This window comes from Armigeres subalbatus, chromosome 2 (assembly GCF_024139115.2).
Source record: "Armigeres subalbatus isolate Guangzhou_Male chromosome 2, GZ_Asu_2, whole genome shotgun sequence".
Taxonomy (NCBI): Eukaryota; Metazoa; Arthropoda; class Insecta; order Diptera; family Culicidae; genus Armigeres; species Armigeres subalbatus.
The window spans coordinates 410,276,648-410,297,216 of record NC_085140.1 but is presented as its reverse complement, the minus strand read 5'-3'; the positions used below and the strand labels follow the sequence as shown (position 1 = coordinate 410,297,216).

General features: G+C 38.6%; 1 protein-coding gene across 1 annotated transcript; it reads right to left on the bottom strand.

Annotated features, from left to right (window-relative positions):
• Positions 1-2,229: 2,229 nt before the first annotated feature.
• Positions 2,230-2,882, bottom strand: LOC134217643 (uncharacterized). Its single transcript, XM_062696446.1, has 2 exons — positions 2,806-2,882; positions 2,230-2,746 (listed from the first exon to the last, which is right to left on the bottom strand). Exons 1-2 carry the CDS (start codon positions 2,860-2,862, stop codon positions 2,369-2,371), a joined length of 435 nt encoding a protein of 144 aa, XP_062552430.1. The 5' UTR covers positions 2,863-2,882; the 3' UTR covers positions 2,230-2,368.
• Positions 2,883-20,569: the final 17,687 nt, after the last annotated feature.

Genomic DNA, 20,569 nt, shown 5'->3' with positions numbered 1-20,569 from the left:
ATATTCCCATAGATAAAAAATCTACCAAATTTTCCAAAACTAATGGGCGAGCGCGTTTACTGTATTTTTGTATTTTTCCATGAACATTTTGATTTCCACAGAAAATTAATTACAGCCTACGGCCTTCCTCAGCCGTGCGATAAGATACGCGACTACAAACCAAGTCAAGTATTATCATGTTTGCCTCATGATACACGAATGCAAAAATGGTAACTTGACTTAGAAACTAAGAAGAAGAAGGATATTTTGATTTTTAAATAAGATAAAAACTGGAACAGTTCCGTTAATTTGCTAGTTGTAATTTATTTAGTATTTTTAATGCTTTAGTATCATACTTGAACCCAAAAACAAATGTTTGCGTCATATCGATTTACTTGAAGCAAAATCGTTTTCCAAACTGAAAACAAAACCTTCCTCGCGCGTCGAAAAGTATCAAGGCTAGAACGGGCGGTGGTTCAACCAAAGAAATCATGTAAGTAATAAAACTCACAAATGTTTTATATATGTGTCGCACCTTTGCGCCCCTGGGATGAAATAAGAATCTCGCAAGCCAAGTGTTCGCCATACAGTCTCCACCCGCACTGGCCGCAAAGCCACGGTCTACATAATCTCGGAATTTATTCCCGTCGTAATGTAACTTGTCACTTTGAACGCATTGAGTCATATAAGTATAAAATACGACACCTTTCTGGCCAAAAATGGAACTGGCAGTCTGGCTGGTGCTGAAGTTGGCTCGTAAATAATTTCTCGTTATTCTTCCGCGCCGGAGCTCGACATTCTTGCTCGGATAGTTCCTCCTGGGAAGACACGGACCAACAATCAATCCCACAGTATTTCTCTCAAATCCGAACGAACATTTAAAATTGGCGGATTCCCCTCGGCTCATTACTTCCAACGAAGTCAAGACGTTCCATGAAGGGGTTCAGCATGCCACCCAGTGTTGGAAATAAAAATCATTTTTTATTTCTATTTTCCCAGAAATAAATAACCCATCCAAAGCGATGTTCGACAAGGGAATTATCCGTGTCTTCCCTCCGGATACGTGGCGCACATCGGAAGATCGATTCCCCGATTTCCAACCAATTGACGGCGACAACGATTCCCTCCCGGCTCAATTGGCCTATCATAATTTAACTCACTCAACGCGCGGAAGAGTTGAGCGTTTTCAGCCGAATTTATCGTTCCGGTGTAGGTACCAGCGAAGGTTGAATTGTCGAAAAATGCATTTGGGAATTACCGGTGACAATTACCTTTTGTAGGCAGACACACATGTGCTCGGTATGAGGAAGAACTCGAAGAGGAGGATGCGTCTCGAAGCCACAGTGTTATTAATGATCAGCCGTAAATCGTCATCTTTATGATGTTTCGTCACTGTTTAAGATGTTGTCATGTTGTTTTCCCTATTTTGTAGGAAGATTGATGACCTGCTGTCGCACCGGCACTCTGCTAGGGATTTATCAATCGAGGGCGATGATTTCCACGAAATTAGCTGGAGTGGATCATTGCCATCGATTTTTTGGGGAGATAGAGGAATTTTTTCATGTATAAGTTGAATTGAAATAATCGGGTCCGGTCTAGGAAATTTTAGAGCTGAAATTTTTCTCGACTTCTCTAGTATCATCGTGTTAGCTTCGTGATATTCAAATGGAAAAATGATAACTTGGCTTAGAAGCCTCGCAGTTAATAACTGTGGAAGTGCTGTATGAACACTAAAGCTTCGAGGCGACAATGTCCAAGTAGGGGATGTAATGTCAATAAGAAGAATACGAAAATAATAATTATTGTCCGATTGTGATTTTTAACTTATGATTACGAGATGAGCCAGACTCGAACTAATAATCTCGTTAATGAAGAATTAAAAATAATACAAAAAAGCGCTGCAATGTGAACCAGCCTGAAGAATATCCTTGGTTTTGTATAATGTTTTTTGCAACACTATCTCGTTTTTTATTTGTAGGTATTTTAAATTATAAATGTATTCAAAATAGATTTTGAGTGAAATAAAATAAAATGTTGATTAAGCTAATAATTAAATTGGGAAAGATCAATTCAGAATTTTGTGTTTCGTAATGACGAATTGTGCATGTTACCAAGATTCGGGTAGAAAAAAAGAAATGCAAATGTAATATCAATTTTGTCGCTTATATTAGCAGCTGTGGTGAAAGTGTTTGATCACTGAATACAAAACGGTTTGAAAATGGAATATTTACGCATATAATCGGAACAAAATTGTCTGAAATTGAAGGAAAATGAAGGAGCTGGCATAGTAGAGCTAAATAGCAGTAATTTAATCCTCCAACTATTTATTAAATTTGTTAAGCTGTAAATAAGCAATCAAAGCTAAAACAAACTACAATAAATCGCATATTCAATCGCAAAGCTTATCCTTGAAGAATTTTGCCTCCCTCTCTTGGAGGAACTTATTGAAAGCTGCCTTCGTTTCAGAGCTGCGTAACAATGAAACAAAAAAGTCCATGGCACCAGCATCGTTCCTAGAATCCTTTTCGCAACGATCGATCACTTTCTGCACTTGATCCTTCGGAGCTCCTATGTCGGTGGCAAGCTTACCCACATCAACGGGCTTCCTCCGGTTCGGGAACCATCGGTATCCCATGAAAATGCACTTCATGTATTCCTCAATGTTGGGCAGGTTTCCATCGATTTGTAGTTTCTGTATTTTACACTGAGTGGTCCGGTCGCGGTTCAAGTGATCATGCGCACATGCCCGCAGGAACGAAATAGGTGGCTATAAAATGTACAAAAATTAATCATTTTTAAATAACGGGATTCAAGAAGTATGTTTACCAATGCTGCTGACACAAATACGTGCAGCAATAAGCAGCTCAAAATTATGTATTTCATCGCGAATGGATAACGATGCAATTAACTGTGCTCACTGCAAATCGTTGGTTATATAATGATTTTCTATTTGCTAAATAAATATTGTAAGCTTGGAGAACAACTGTTCGTGCAATTGTTCCAATACACTAAGATAACAATTATGTATATTACACATCAGAAATTAAAGGTAATATAAAGATACCGTAGTAAAAAAAGATATGAAGTCCACAACCATATACCCTGCCAAATCACAAATTTATTTGCAAATTTTTTAGCATATATGTAAATACCTATATTTAGGGTGCATCTCATTTCCCGAACTAAAATCAAATTATACTTAAAAGTGACAGTTCAAAAATCAACTGATCACAAGAACCAGAGGAGCTTTCCAATAAGACGTCCGTCAAAACAATTCGATGTCAGTCGAAAGTAATCTTGCTATGTGAGCTGGGTTATTTTAAAATTTGAACTGAAAATTTTAAGGTGATTGTACAAGAAAGCAACAATTAAATATACTTTATATACAAGAAAGACAAAAACACGTGTTTTTACAAATAACTTGCCAAGATCATGAGTTAAGGGAACCGTAATGCCCATATGGTTGAAACAATGGTAGATTATTAGGGAGACTGAGGTAATATGAATCCCGGCGTAAAACGGCCCATAGCAATTTTTGAGAATGTATTCGGCAGTTTTCACAGAGTTTGAGCTACAGCACATATCCTCTTGAAAGGTACAAAGTCGTTTAGTATTTAAAGTTACTTCTTCAACCGAATCAAAACGGAAAACATGGCGCGTTTGCTTCATAATTTGTCAGTCCAACTTACGTTGCTTAAAATCCAATGATCTAATATCCAAGCTTGTTGAAAATTCGCAAACACACACCCAATATAAATCTATGCGATATCCACTTTATGCAATTATTCTACTCTTGCAACGTGTGACGGACGAACGCCATGTTCCTAAATGGTGATGAAGCATGACGGACTACAAAGTACATTAAGGTCACTCCTCACGGAATCCAAGTTTCAAATTGCTCGCGTTTTCGGGGCACACCACTCGAACGCACAACTGTCGTTTTTATTATTCCATGCATGCTGCGACGCAGCAAAGCTAAATCAACAAAAAATGACAATTGTGCGCCACCTCCGTATCGAGTGGTGTGCTCCCGAAAACGCGAGCACTTTGAAACTTGGATTCCGTGAGGAGTGTCCTCACGTTACTTTTGTTAGGCCGTTAAAAATAGTTAATTAAAATTATGTCCTACTGGTCTCCAATAGGTCAAGAAGGGGGGTGATTAAAAATGTATATTAAAATGAAAAAAATATAAAAAAAAAACTCCTTGGTTTCGTTAAAGAATGTTTTGAAAATCCCAAAAAATATCCGAGTGTGTGTGTGCGCAAAAAATCCAAAAAGGCACTTATCCTCAACCGATTTGCTCGCAACAAGTTACATTCGATGCTGAATCCTGCCCTATTATTTCCTATTGAAAGTTGGCTAGATCGCACTATGGGCTCGGAAGCTATGGCCCGAATATTTTTTATAGGAAAATCGCCTAAAAAGTGTAACTTATTTTTTTGGAACTTATTCTTAACCGATCTGCTCGCAACAAGTTGCATTCAAAGCAGGATCCTGCTCCATTGTTTCCTATTGAAAATTGGACTTGGAAGTTACGGCCAAAATACATTCGTTTATGCGAAAACCGCGTAAAAAAGTCTCACTCATTTTTCAGGCACTCATCCTCAACCGATTTGCTGCCAACAAGTTGCATTCGACTCAGAATCCTGTCCCATTGTTTCCTATTGAAAAATCGCCAGATCGGACTATGGGATCGGAAACTATAGCCAAAATATCATTTTTTCTATAGAAAAATCACAAAAAAAATGTTACTCATTTTTCGGACACCTAACCTCGCGACAAGTTGCATTCGTCGGAAAATCTTATCCTGTTATTAACTGTTGAAAATTGGTCCGATCGCATTATGGCCTCAGAAGTTATGGTCAAAATTCATTTTTTGCCATTTTACTCAAGCAAAAAGCTCACTCATTTTTCGGGCAACTTACTTTAACCGACATTAACCTTTTAAAGATGCAACGTCGACGGCGTTGCGTTGAATTTTTGACAAATCAACGTCAACGTAAACAAAGAACGTTGAATCAATGTCAACGCCAACGTTGATCGTATCGTTCATTTTCACCCAGGAATTAAACATTTTCTATTCTCGTCTTTTTCCGTTTTAACATTTTTGATTTTCTAAAACGTGAGGATGGTAATAATAATGCTAATATTCTGTTCAGATTACAAGCATTATAACTACATATAATATGAAACAATAATATAATATGTGAACTTTGACATCAAGATACTGCTTTTTAAATGATAAAGTACTATTTCTGGCTTCTGAATGATTATTTGTTTAAAAAAAAATGCTTAAAATTTGATTACTTTTAATATTGTTCATGATATCATTCCAAAAAGTGATTCAAATTTAGACTTTTTTGTCCCAGATGCTTAAACGATTGCATTTCTTGTTCTTCTTCTTCTACTTCTTCTTCTTCTTCTTCTTCTTCTTCTTCTTCATTGGCATTACATCCCCCACTGGGACATTGTCGCCTCACAGCTCCAAACCGAAAATTGCCTGGACCTGCACCGAGAATCGAACCCAGCCACCCTCAGCATGGTCTTGTTTTGTAGCTGTGCATCATACCGCATGGCTAAGGAGGGCCCCGATTGCATTTGCCATTTCAATAATCCTCCCAAATTTTGAGCTAATTTGGATCTAATTTGGGTGAGCACACGCAGTTTGAAGTTTATATGAAAATTACTATGAAAACAGTAACTTTTATGCAAAACAGTTCCCCAACGCTTTCCATCAAGCTCTAAAAGCATATGAGTACATCGGCAACATGAAAAATTTCACCAGGAAAAAGGTCTTTTTTGTTGCGAAACGATTTGATGCTTGCAAGAGATGCTATTAGAAGAATACTGAATCGTGCGAAATTTAATTTAACACGTTAAAGAATAACATCAATAGCAATAATGAGCATTTTTGCTTTATTCATAACTTTGCTTCCAAACGACGAATCGCTGCGAAACAACTACTGCCTTTCAGCTTGAGAAGTGTAGTATGTAGTCAATGCGTTGATTTTATATAAATAGTTCATAGGCCACCTCACGTAACGGCATTTCACATACAAATTTTAAATGACATGTGCACAATCAAATAAGGTACAGTGGGGTAAGTGGGTAAATGGAGTAAGTGAAGAAAACGCAAATATATCACTAATGAAGCACAGAATTATTCTATTTAACATCACAATCATACAAGGCCATTCAAATCATTGTGTTAAATAAGTGCAACATGAAATAATGAACCATTTCAACATGCGAGAGTAAAAGTTTATTAACATGTCAACGTTATCTTTTGCAGAAGTTGTTTTGCGTGTCAATAAATATGAATATTATTTATGTTTTCATAACACATTCAAAATTAGTGCACTGATAGATTGGTTTTCTTTTGAAAAAAATATTTTATGACTGCCTGTTTTTTACCACGAGTTGGGCAAGTGAAAATTTTCCGACACTGAATGCATCCCTCTATTTTTCAAACACAAACAATTTCTATTTACCGTATATGAACAAATGATACCAATTTCAACTAATTCGAAGGCTTTTAGTTATTAGAGTGATACGTGGTTATACTAAATCAGGAACCGAAAGGGCAAATCTTGTCAGTGTACCTATTAAGTAATCCACGTTTGATAAATAATTTGTGAAAAAATGGTATTTATGGAGCTTAAATACAAGAATCACTACTATTGCAAATATATCAACAACTATGATTTATTTAGTCGAAATTTAGAAGACTTAGCCATTTGTCAATATAGACTCTTCTACTGAAATCTTAAGTGGATTGTTTGAAGCACTGATGATTTCAGGTTTGACTAACATTTCAACGATAATTACTCTGCATACACAAAACAACACTATAGCCAAGGTTCATTATCTTATTATGAACCTGAAATAGAAAATGATGTTCGACACAAATGGAGATGAAATGTTAGATTTCAAAAAGTTCAAGTAATGAAAACAAAAAAATGAAAAATCATTTAATGGAGACACTCCAGTGTATCAAAGTATCAAAAAGTATCACAACAGAACACAATTGTGCTTTTTTCAGTATAATTATCGTTTGCATGAAATTTATGAACAAAAAATGTGTTCTTACATTGAAAAAAAACCTCCATTAAAAATATTTTTTTACTTACCCCACAAGTGGGGCAAGTGAAAAATTCAAACAGGTTTTTTGGTTTTCCCAATATTTAATATCCTAAAAGTATTTTTCAAAAATGATGTTCGCATGCATATAAAGATTGGATTCGTTATGTCATAAATATGATCAATTTCAATATTATATTTAACTTTTATGACTTGATGAACATGAACTATACGATTTCCTTTACCCACTTGCCCTACTGTACCTTACATCCAGCATTTAGGAGGATTATTAAAATGGCAAATGCAATCGTTAAAGCAATGGGGATCAAAAAGTCAAAATATGAATAACTCTTATGTACAAGTTACAGTAATGTCTCGATTATCATCACGCCTGTGTGGCCCCAAATTGACCGGAGCTAATTGATATGACAGTAGCAGTAGGTCTGACCAGAAGAGGCCGAGTCATGGCTTGCTGCGCACTGATCGACACGCTGAGGTGTTAATGTATAATCACACGCTGATGATAACTTACCCAAACTTCACATTTCCCTTCTTCTCTCATTAAAAAAAGGCAAAAAAAAATCTTCTAGCATAGAACCCAATGATTTTTTTAAAGTAATCTACGCGAGACGAAGATGAACATATTGCTTTTGAGAAACCGATTATTTCCTTTGAAAACTGAACTCCAAAATAAATAGGTTATTTGGTTGTATCGTTTAAATGTTAAACTAAATTGGTACCTAGTGTTATGGTCTTGGTAATGATCTCACAAGAAACATTTTATACTGTAGCAATAATCTAAATATCTAATACCGTCCATTAAATCCAACTATCACCTTATATATAGAAATACCAGCAAGCTGATCTTCAACACATCGATGTTGAACTTGCTAACAACTGCTTAGAACATGTGTTCCCAAACTGTGGGCTGCGACTCCCAGGAAGGTCGTAGGCTGATCAATGATGGGTTGCGAAGGACGAATCTTGATTCATACTTTTGCCCTTATTTTGTCCTACAAATCTATCACAGCCATTAGATTTGGATCTATTTAGTGAATAGAGAACAATAAATTTTGAGATTTTGTCAAATACAATAAAATCAAAATAATTCAAATCAAATCCAAATTCAATCCAATTCCAATCAACATCCAATCCTAATCCAATCCAAATCCAATCCAAATCCATTCCACATTCAATCCAAATCCGTTCCACATCCATTCCAAATCCAATCCAATCAACATCTAATCCAAATCCGTTCCAAATTCAAATCCAATCAATCCTAATCCAGATCTAATTCAAATCCAATCCAAATCCAGTACAAATCCAATTCAAATCCAACCAAAATCTAATCCAAATCCGTTTCAAAATCTGTTTGAATTCCAAATCATTTCCAATCAATTCAAAGTAATATAATGATGGAATATGAAGCAATTCATAATGGTTTGTTCAATCTAACGCGAACTCATTTTGATCCAAATTCTAAAAGCCAATGTGGGAGGGTCGCAAGCAATATGCGATTCTGCTAGGTGAGTCGCATGTACAAGTAATTTGGGAACATCTGGCCTAAAATATGATATTTATCTAAAATTTCGCAGAGACATCATACTTAAATGAGATAGCATAAGTATATACATAAAATGTAGGCTTATGTTAACCAGTACTATTAGCCAACAACTCCAAACTTATGATTTTGTGAATGCTGGCAACGTTTTTAAGCTTCGTGAATGTTGGATATCTCATCCAACGGGTAACTTCGCTACGACTACTAAGTCAGTAAATTCCAAAATAAATTTGAAGATAATATATTAAGCCTTCCAAACAACTTTGTAGCATACGATAGATCTCCACATCTCCCAGATTTCGATAGAACTAGCTTAACTGGTAGTCTCATGTACACTAAAGTCGCAAAGTTATACATTTCAAACTAAATTTATTTTAACCAATATCAATGCTTCCATGACCAACCTTGGGATTTTCTAGATTGTCAACCCTTTTCTCGGCAGTCTCCCAGACGGGCCTTATGATTTCCCAAACCACAATCCATTTTCCAGCGGTCTTCCAGACGCGCTTTGTGATTTTCCAAGCCACAATCCATTTTGCAGCGTTCTTCCAGACGCGCTTTGTAGTAATACAAACCCATTGCCTTGTATTTTTTAATCATCAAAAATTTTAAACACATCAGCACATTAACAAATTGAATTCAACTCACCTTTTGAAATCAGCGTCAGGATCCAACAAATAACCTAGCAGGAACGCCAAAATGTGTGGCCCCAAATTGACCGGAGCGAATTGTTATGACAGTAGCTCTCCGTGGGTTCGTGTGCGCGCCACGGAGGTCTGACCAGAAGAGGCCGAGTCATGGCTTGCTGCGCACTGATCGACACGCTGAGGTGTTAATGTATAATCACACGCTGATGATAACTTACTCAAACCTCACAACGCCTTCATTTCGTCTACCCTCAATTTTCTGATAATTACGCCGGAATTTTGCCACATTTTTCTAACAACTAACGATTTACATCGTATATTGCTTATTATAAATTCGTTCAATATGTCTGTCAAATATTTTAGAAGAATATATAATAATTAAAAACTTGTACTGTCGATAACTTTTTTAAGTTTTTGGACCAGTACGTACTTTGTTGGATTAGAATACGTACTCCAAGGTGCCTTCATCAAAGGGGAGAACGTCGACAACACGCGAACACTACGCTTGGACCCCGCTAGTACTTAATCAGCTGATAAACTTGGGGTTCATTGACAACATCCTAAGCTTTTGTTCTCAACTTCCTCTCCCGCCGGTCCTTCTTCTTCTTCTTATTGGCATTAAATCCCCTCACAGGGACAGAGCCGCCTCGCAGTGTTCATTAAGCACTTCCACAGTTATTAACTGCGAGGTTTCTAAGCCAAGTTACCATTTCTGCATTCGTATATCATGAGGCTAACACGATGATACTTTTATGCCCAGGGAAGTCGAGATAATTTCCAATCTGAAAATTGCCTAGACCGGCACCGGGAATCGAACCCAGCCACCCTCAGCATGGTCTTGCTTTGTAGCCGCGCGTCTTACCGCACGGCTAAGGAGGGCCCCGCCGGTCCTATCTGGTCTTTATAGGCAGCTCCTCCTCCAGGACCTGCCATGCCGACTGTAGATAGAGGATTAACCTTGCTACATCCTTATCAAGATCGCATAGGACAAAAAAGCGCTACTCGGTGTCGTATCGGCTGAGCATTGATTTACAGCTGACTACAGTACGAACTGGAGCTGACTAGTGCAGCACATGGAGGTAGTCAGCATACTCTATTCAGTCTGCGAAGCTTCCGGACTTCTTTTCTTAACACCCACTGAAGATGCCTGCGCTGAAGCAGTTGTCCTCTCATACATTCATCTTGTGACCGCGCCTATTTGCTGAAAAGCTGCTACATACGCTTAGACCTACTCCGGAGATCACAGGATCCATCTCGTTGTCCAAGTGGTTCGAATTTAGCACACGGGGCACTGCGAGATGCCAGGGAACGTAACTGCGAACATTTTGGGTGGAGTCGGTCATCAAGGCCGGCGTTTCACGACATCGGTTCTCCCGGCTGACGTTTAAGACTGGATAAAAAACGTCTGCCAGGAATATGAGAAACAATGAGCAGCATCCAGGACCATGCTGCTACGGAAGGTCAAATGATCCATGGCCCCCTGAAAAGACAAAACTTCTTAAATATCTAGCTTCCCTCCATGGTTTTGATTCTTGAAGGCTTCTTCTTTATTACTGCTTTTGACTTGAATTAAAACAAATGAATATGGTTGAGTTTTGCAGTTTTTATGGAATATAAGTCATGTTACAATATTTTTTCTTTACGTGCACAACACCTTTTTATGTTCATCTTCTTATTATTGGCATTACATCCCTCACATTGCCCCCTCGCTGCCTAGCAAGTGGAAAATATTACTATTCTAAATAATGTCTTCACTCATGTAATAGGAACTTGGACATATTTGAACATGATGAAATATTGTCCGGTACTCGGGGACACTTTTCTGAACCGTGAAAATTTTCACCAAAATTCATCATCAAAATACATTTTCCAAAAACGTGTTTAAATGATCAAATATAGTTTGTATGAATCATTAATGATCATATTTTATGTATATGGTGTACAAGTAAACATAACTCGGATAATTAGAGAGTTTTTCGTGAAATGGCTTATGTGTCCGGCACTGGGGGATCTCCCCGTATTCCAACTAGAACTTGGCCTCAACTCAACCTTTCTCAACCCACCCAAAAGCATCCTAAATCGAATCGAGAATCGAACTCACCATCTCCGGATCTGCAGATCCCCATTTTCCCAATTTTTCATTTTTTTTAACCACCTGTTATTCGAAGGCCCCATTTCTCACTTTAACGAATATAATGAAAAATCATTCAATCAATAACTGATGGAGGAATCGATCTCTTTACATTTTGGTGGGAAGATCGACTGATAGATAGAAAATAATTCACAGGGTCAAATGAACGTAAATAATGAAACTACAATTAGTGTAGCAAGCAAAGATGTAAACTTGTCAGTCCGAAAAATAGATGGCTAGTTCGATTTTCGTTCTAGTCCACTGAAAACAAAGTGAGAAACATTCCGAACCCTCTGGGCATAATGTATCATTTATCACAGGCATGAAAACAGCCATCAATAAAAACTGTGGAAAAGCAAATGAAACACTATGTTGAAAGGCTGGCCAAGTTCCAGTTGGAAGAAGCAATTGAAGAATAAGAAGAAATAATGAAACAAACTTCTTGTCTTATCTTACAGAAAAGACATCAAAACGGCAAAGTATGTCAATCTTTGATTTTACCTTCACATTTTTGGTGATCTAAACACACTTTAAAAGATAGCCACAAATATTTTTGAGGGTTTGAGCTAATGTACTTTATGCATTACTTCTAAAACTATTAATGACAGAATAGATCACCTGTATCTAAATTTAAAGTATATTCATAAAAAGAAACTTCAAAATATCTACACAGATAATCAAAATGAATGGTATCAAAACCAATTAATCGAATTAATATCCAAATGACTGGTATTGGGTCAGAAATATCCGTCGGTAATTCATCAATCACTGCCATGACTAGTACGATATTGGTTTCAACCTCTTCCGCCAAACAGCGCACGTTGCACAACTTGCACAAAGCGAAACGGGCTGTTGTTGACTGGCAACAACGCCCAAGTGATGCAATATTGTCAGCCAAGGACTGCTGAAGCAGCAATATGGAGCTCCGGATTTTACGAAAGTCATCCTCGACGGACGTGTGGCACAAATTATTATGTTACCTTGGAAGATGGTGTGCAGGGTAGTCACAAACAGTATTTTCGGTTGAAGGATGATGATGGTTTCCAAAGTGGCGCCAAATAATCTGCGGGACGTCCCAGAAAATTATCTCCGACCCAGAAGGAAGACGTCGAGAATCAGGAAGAAACTGCCCGTTTTGTAAAACAAATCCTAATTTGAGGTAAACAGAGCCCTAAATGGTGGTGAGATTAGATCAGATAAGTGGGTTTTGTTCGTTTCTTTGTTTCTCCCATTTTTACCACCTTATTAATTATTTTGATCCTTCCTCTTTGGACTGGAGCGAGGAACTGCAGTGATGACTGCTGGTGCGCTTGCTGGTAGGTCGTTCCTCAGCAAGGATCTAGACTAGACTGTTTAGATAAGGCAAGGTGTAGAACACCGCTGCGAAATTGTGCTTGATTTGAGGAAATCGTTATCGCAAACAAAAATGATCACGAAGGTGAAAATTGCACATGCTGTGATTGCACCTTTTGATTAGGATCGTAGTCCGTTTTGCAGAATAATGATTTGCAACAAAAACTGGAACGAAAAAACGTGTGTGATAAAACCAAAATGAATCTTTCCTTCCACGTAATCGTCATAACCTGTGGCGTTCCAGTTTGTCATACCTAACAGCAAACCGCATAAGAAGTTCTGTGGTAAATACGCAAAAGAAGCAAGGTGGTTAAACATAAGCGTTGGCTTATCGATAAGGAAAGTGTGTTTTTATGACACAGATCCCTAACTGGTTGAAGGATAACTCAGTTCCCCCTTCTTAGTCAGGTACGAATGGTGGAATATAAACGAATTGAGTAAACAATTTCCTTACTCTAAAACGTAGTCAGTTGCCAATATGCGTTTGAATGTATAAGAAGAGGGGGCAACTGATCTAACAAACGATGATACGTTAGCTAGCCTGATGCAATCAATGCTTCAGATCGAGCAAGAAATAAACAGTGTCAAAAATAATCAAGTGACTCACTTTTGGTGGGAATTCTTGGAACTTGGTATTAAAGTTTAAAGAAAGGGGAGATAAAACATAAATATGAGCACACATGAAAAGTAGTATGTACAGTTGACTTGTTGAGTCATTTTAGTTTATATCAGTAGAATGGATTGTGACAAATACGGCACCTAAGAAAATACTTTTTATAATATATTAGCAGAACGTAGCCTACCCTGGTGAATTCCCAAACTCTTCGCACAGCTGATCCCAAGATGAATCGATTAGTTAGAAAATCTTGCGAATCAGTTCATGCGTTCGTGAGTTATATTGCCTCAAAAGAAATGCAAATTCAATTTTATATACCGTGGACCCCGGATATTTTGAATGGTACCTCATTCATCGGGGTTCACTTTTTAATTTGAACCTATTTGAACTGGTTACTCTATGAGCATCATCAGTTTCTGGCTGCTCTCTCTGCTGTTTTGAATCTGCGTTCCGTTTCACGATGTTCCATTTTTCTTTTCTCCAACCCACGTGCTGAATGACGATTGAGCACTTTTTAGATAGGGGAACTGTTCCGTTTTCCATCTCACTGCACATATATTCATCTCATCGCAAAATAGAGAAATACAGCACCAATCTTGTCGCTTCTTTTTGCTAACATGCGTGCTCACTGCTGAAAAAATCACAAAAATAAATAACAAATCAAATAGGGGAACTGCTCCTTGAATTCATACCATGTACCCAAATCAATGCCATCCGAAAACAAAGGATTGGTGCGCGAATTGTTTTATTTCTTATTTTTATGATTTTTTTCAGCAGTGAGTGGAAAACAAAACACGAAACAAATTGAGCCTAAATTGCCTGTTTTGCGAATGTTTTTGATATAGGAGCATGGAAGCGGGCTTGGTAGTCATATGGCTACTGCTTCTGCCTCATACGCAGGAGGTCGTGGGTTCAATCCCAGGTCCGTTCCATTCTCCTACTTTGTATCTTTCTCTTTATTTCTCATGTTCTAGCAATCGCTAGAACTGGAAATGGACTTCCATACCGTTTCCATTACTATTCCTATACCTTCAACTTGAGTATTCTATCAGTAATCTGCTAGAATTGGAAATGAACTATAGAGCTCGTTTCCTACATCCAATTAGAAATTCCATCAGTTACTTTCTCCTATCTATCACATTGGCAGCTCGTTAACCAAGACGGACCTCTGCCTCTCCAACCTAACCCAGAAATTCCAACAAACTCCGCATGAACTCGTGGCAAGTGCAGAGGTATATTCGGCTTGCAGTGGACGAGTGATTGCATCATCATTTCCTCCCCTTCCCTACATTGACTTGCATTCTGACGTGGCAGGCGCCAGTATGACCTAACAAATGAGATCACCAGTACTTGTACATTGAAGATGTGTGCTAGTCCCAAGCAAACATCTGTTGGTTCCCTGTGCAAGAACAGCTGATCTGGTCATAATGGAGTAGCAACTACGAGCAGTCAATCAAGCTCAAGCTCAAGCTCAAGCTGTTTTTGATATAGGAGCATGTTATTAATAATGGAACAGATACCCTACCTTTTCATTGCTTTGTTTTTGATGAGATGGAAATGGGAGCTATGAGATGAAGTGCTGAACCGTTCCCCTACGTTGTTTATAAATGGAGACCCGCGAAGAGTTTAGCCGAAGGTAGCAATCGAACCGTCAAACGCGGTACCAAACAAGCAAAATAAACAAACATTACCAATCGGTACTAAATGCGAGATAAGTATTGCTATCAACATTATAGATATTATGGAAAAGTTTTAAACGTTAAGTAAATGAAGCTGTTTTTAGAGTTCTAAAAGCAAGACTACAGGCTGTCTACAAAATGAATAAAAATGCGAGTGTTACAAATATGCGATCATGGGCAGTAAAGGAAGCAGCAAAGTGGTTGAAGCTAGTGGTGCTGGGAGTGGGTGGGACAAGTAGGACATGCCCTGCGTATGAAATTGCCTGGGTGGGACAGTCAAAGCATTGTCCTACCAATGATTACGGTAAGACATATTGTAGCGCGCCACCAAATCGGAACGCGCGTGTGCGACACGCGACGTGAGACTGACACCCGAATTATTTGTCAGAACACATTTTTGTTATTAGTTTTGTTGATGAGTCTTGATAGTGAGATTACTGTTCACAATATTATAAGACTCATCTGATTTAAAAAAGCTTATTACACGTTCAAACTGCATGATGAAATCGATTTAAGGTGGCAAATTTGTGAATTCACGAATAAAACGAATTATTTATTCACTCAGCACTCCTGAGAGAATTGAAATTTTCTGATGAGCATCGACATCAACATAATCCAATACACGAACACGACAACGTACACGTTAATCATCTTGACCGAAAATTAACCCATTCCATTGAAATAAATGAAAACGAATTATAAATTTGCATTTTTATGCAGGGAATGATTCTTCTTCCTTAATAAAGAGCCAATATAACTTACGTTAAATAACAAAACAACGATTAATGTGGTTTAATAGGCTGCTGATAGGAGGGTCCGCAAATCAACACATTTTTCCTTTTACATTGAATTGGTATGTTTCTCTTTAGCATGTAGTCGCATATGAGAGAGTGGCTTTCCGAAACGCGATCTATTTTTGATTTTCAGGTAAATACCCAATAACAAGTCATTTGCTAGCAAGAATCTGTGTGATATGAAATGGTGATTTCAAAGTTAATCAGAATCATAGAGGTTTCTGAGATCGTAAAGGAATATAGTACTTACTGTTCTTTAGGAATTGATGCACTTTATAATCCCGAAAGCGCTCAAGATGTCTAAAGCAAGGATGTTTTCGATCATTTAGTAATCTGGGTTCGATCATTTAGTACACCCTAAACAATTTTGTGTGGCATTCAGGGAATCAATATTCGATCAACGCCTAACAATATACCTTTTGTCGTCAACAGAGTTTGTTACTGACAAACGTACCTGGCAACAAGCCTTTATCAGAACCCAAACACAATATGACAAGAATCATTTGCCTTGTTTGCTCTGATATTTCCGAGAATACGATGCAAATTTTGTGATCTTAGTTAGATTCTCTAATATTTCCATATTGGAGCAGAGCAGAAACTATGACAGCATAAAACCCGTGTGGCCTCGTGTCATCGGAAAAAGAACCAATCGAATACGTTAGGGTAAACTGGGGTAATATGCACCCCCGGGGCGAAACGACCTTTTGGTATTTTTAGCAGTGTTCCAGGAATATTTTCAAGAATGTTTACTACTGGATTGGTAGTTCGAGATCCGAACTACATGCGCTGTGGTAAATACTCTCGAAAAACTGCCGAAAATGTACTTAAAAATGCCAAAGGGTCGTTTTGCCCCGGGGGTGCATATTACCCCAGTTTCCCCTACGTATTTGTCGGGGACAAAATAGTATTTACGTGTCATCCGTAACTAATTATGGGAAAAACTGCTTGCTTTGCAAACGTGTTGTAAGTCATGGCCTACCGAGTCGGTGACAAGCGCGATGTCATCATCATCAATAGACATAGCCCGCTGTCAACATTGAAACACAGTATGGAAAAAAAATTATAGCCCAGGACATCCTGGCTACGATCTGGCGATGGGCTCAACAATAGGATGTCAGTAGCCTATGGCCTAATGACGCTCAATTCAAATTATGCCTCGTTAGCGCGGTTGCGTAGGGTCATGTGAGACGTAATAAAATAACTAGAAATTTATGGCACACAAAACCAAAATACGCTGTAGAGATAATATAAAAGAACGGGATGAAATGTTAGAAACAAAATCTTCTTCTTTTTTGATGCTGACAAAATGCTTCGGATATTTCGGCACCAACATTTCAAAAGGGCGAAACTGCTTTTGTAAACAAAAGCTTCTCACGTCGCTGGTGCCCTAATTTGAGCCCACCCACAACATCCAGCACCATTGATTGAAAGAAGAGGATTCGCTGCTTCCATCAGTGGCGTTGGATTGCGTGGGTGGGCTCAAATTAGCCCTCCAGCGACGTGAGAAGCTTTTGTTTACCAAAGCAGTTTCGCCCTTTTGAAATGTTGATGCCGATTTGTCATATTATCCCCGACAAAAACAAAGCTTTGCCGTTGGTTCTCTTTTGTCGCTTGTTTCGCATGCGCATCCAAGAAAAAATTATTCCCTGGTGACATTCTTTGTATTAAGCATTTTGTATCAAATCATTGCATTAAGACGGAACAAAGATTGGCATCAAACCACTACATAAAACCTTATTTTTTAATGAGTGTTTGTGATATTTCTCGGTGTTGCACTACCACTATTACAATTTTTCAAAGGACGGAAAAAGAAAGTCGGCACATATCGCCGGTGGTAAATCATTCAGAAAGCTGATGTAAAGAGCTATCTGAATGACTTACCACCGGCGCACAATAGGAAAAAAGTAGGTATTTTTGGCCAAAATAATGAATCCTGCAATAAACAGTGGTATTCATCATTAAAACATAGATAGAAAAGAAAAATATTTTTTCTGAGCCTTCAATGGGGTATGGGGCCATTTTGCATAGTATCGATTTTTGTCATATTCTACAAAACCAACAGAAATCGGACACTTTTTGACTTGCAAGAAGCCTGTTTGATGCTGGATAAAACACTAAAGGCCGGCGCACAATGGATCCGGAAGGTAATCCGGAAATTTGACAGCTAGTTTGAATACATGCAGTCAAACGTAGCAACGCACAATGCATCCGGAATGAGTTTGCGGATTGTACTAAACGCAAAGTAAACCGCAAACCTGTCCGCACCATTTGAACAATCTCAAACTTTGCGGACAGGTTTGCGTCAAAAAATAAACAAATCACGAGAAAATGATGATTCATTTCTACTTCCACTGGAAATTGCAAGGAATTTCCATTGAAAATTTCAAGGAGATAAAACTTAAATAAATATGTTGAATTTCTATGGGAAAAGTAAGTATGTTTCTATGGAAATTGTAAAGAGTTTCAACGTGTAATTCAAAAGAATATCCTCGGAAAACTTTAAGGAAATTTCCTGGGAAATTGTATGAATTGTTCGTGAAAATATTGTAAGTATTTTTCAGGGGAAATTGTAAGGAACTTCCATACGAAATTGCGAGGAATATTGTTTAAAGTTTCATAGGGCAATTCAAAGAAATTTCCATGGCAAATTGTGAACGTAATTGTAAGAAAATTCAATTAGAAACTGTTAGGAAATTTCATGGAAAATTGTTAAGAACATCAATGGGAAATTGTAACAAATTACCAAAAGGACTGGCAAGGAGTTATTATGAAAACTGTTAGCGTTTCTCATGGGAAACATTAAGAGGTTGGCATGGGAAATCATGAGGAATTTTCTTGGGAATTTCCATAAAAAAACGAAAGAAAATTTCAATTGGAAATTTTAACGAATGTTCATTGAAGATTGAAAGATATTTCAACGGAAATTCCAAGGAAGTTTCACAAGACATTTTTTTAAATTTCCATTGGAAATAGCAAGAAATTCAAAAGGTGAATCGTAAGGAATTTAAAGTGCCTCCAGGAATTCCTCCGGAAGTGCTTCCAAGAATTTCTCCGGAAGTTCCTTCGAACATTCTTCCAGAAGGTCCTCCAAAATTATTCTGGAAATTCCTCCAATAATTCCTCCTCGAGTTCCTCCAGGAGTTCCGCCCGAAGATCCTCCAGGTAATTCCCTGGAAGTTCGTCCAGGAATTTCCCCAGAAATTCCACCAGGGATTCCCCCGGAAGCTCCTCCAGGAATTCCTCCAAAAATTCCTTAAAAATTTCCTTAGGGTGTTTTTATAGGGGATCCTCCAAAAAATTCTACAGGAATTCTTTCGGAAGTTTCTACAAAAAATCCATTGGAAAATCTTTCAAAAATTCCTCCTGCAGTTCCTCCAGGAATTTCTCCGAAAGTACCTCCAGCAATTCCTCCGGAGGTTCTCCAGCAATTCCTCCGGAAGTTCCTCCAGCAATTCCTCCTGGAATTCCTTCGGAAGTTCCTCCAGCAATTCCTCCGGGAGTTCCTCCAGGAATTCCTCCGGAAGTTCCTTCAGGAATTCCTCCGGAAGTTCCTCCAGCAATTCCTTCGGAAGTTCTTCCAGCGATTCCTCCGGAAGTGCCATAAGGAATTCCTCCGAAAGTTCCTCCAGGAATTCCTCCGAAATTTCCTCCAGCGATTCCTCCGGAAGCTCCTCCAGCCATTCCTCCGGAAGTTCCTCCAGCAATTCCTCCGGAAGTTTCTCCAGCAATTCCTCCGGAAGTTCCACCAGCAATTCCTCCAGGAATTCTTACGGAAGTTCCTTCAGGAGTTTCTCCGGAAGTTCCTTCAGGAATTCCTCCGGAAGTTCCTCCGGGAATTCCTCCGGAAGATCTTCCAGGAATTCCTCCGGAAGTTCCTCCGGAAGTGCCTCGAGGAGTGCCTCCTGAAGTTCCTCCAGGAATTCTTCCGAAAGTTCCTCCAGGAATTGTTTCAGAAGTTCTTCTAAGAATTCCTGAGGAAGTTCCTCCAGGAATTCCTTCAGAAGTCCTTCCAGGAATTCCTTCAGAAGTTCTTCCAGAAATTCCTGAGGAAGTTCCTCCAGGAATTCCTGAGGAAAGTTCCCCCAAAAATTCCTTTGAAAGTTCCTCCAGGAATTCTTTCCGAAGTTTTTACAGGAATTCCTCCGGAAGTTCCTTCGAGAATTCCTTCGGAAGTTCTTTCAGGAATATCTCCGGAAGTTTCTATAGGGAATCCTCGAGGGAACTTCCTCTGGAAATTCCTCCAGGAATTTCTCCGCAAGTTTCTCCAGAAATTCCTCAAGGAATATCCGAAGGAACTTCCGGAAGAATTATTGAAAGAACTTCCGGAGGAATTTCTGAAGGAACTTGCGGAGGATTTTCTGAAGGAACTTCCGGAGGATGTACTGAAGAAACTTTCGGAGGAATTCTTGAAGGAACTACCCGAAAAATTCCTGAATGAACTTCCCGGGGAATTTCTGGAGAAACATCCGAAGGAACTCCTGGAGGAACCTCCGGAGGAATTCATGGAGGAACTTCCGGAGGAATTTCTGGAGGAACTTCCGGAGGAATTCCTGTAGGAACTTCCGGAGGAATTCCTGTAGGAACTTCCGGAGGAATTCCTGTAGGAACTTCCGGAGGAATTCCTGTAGGAACTTCCGGAGGAATTCCTGTAGGAACTTCCGGAGAAATTCCTGTAGGAACTTCCGGAGGAATTCCTGTAGGAACTTCCGGAGGAATTCCTGTAGGAACT

Excerpts from the sequence above, each read along its gene's own strand:
- LOC134217643 (XM_062696446.1), bottom strand. The coding sequence starts at position 2,862 with ATGAAATACATAATTTTGAGCTGCTTATTGCTGCACGTATTTGTGTCA. Across the intron at positions 2,747-2,805 it reads TATTTGTGTCAGCAGCATTG|CCACCTATTTCGTTCCTGCG; the intron begins GTAAACATACTT and ends TACATTTTATAG.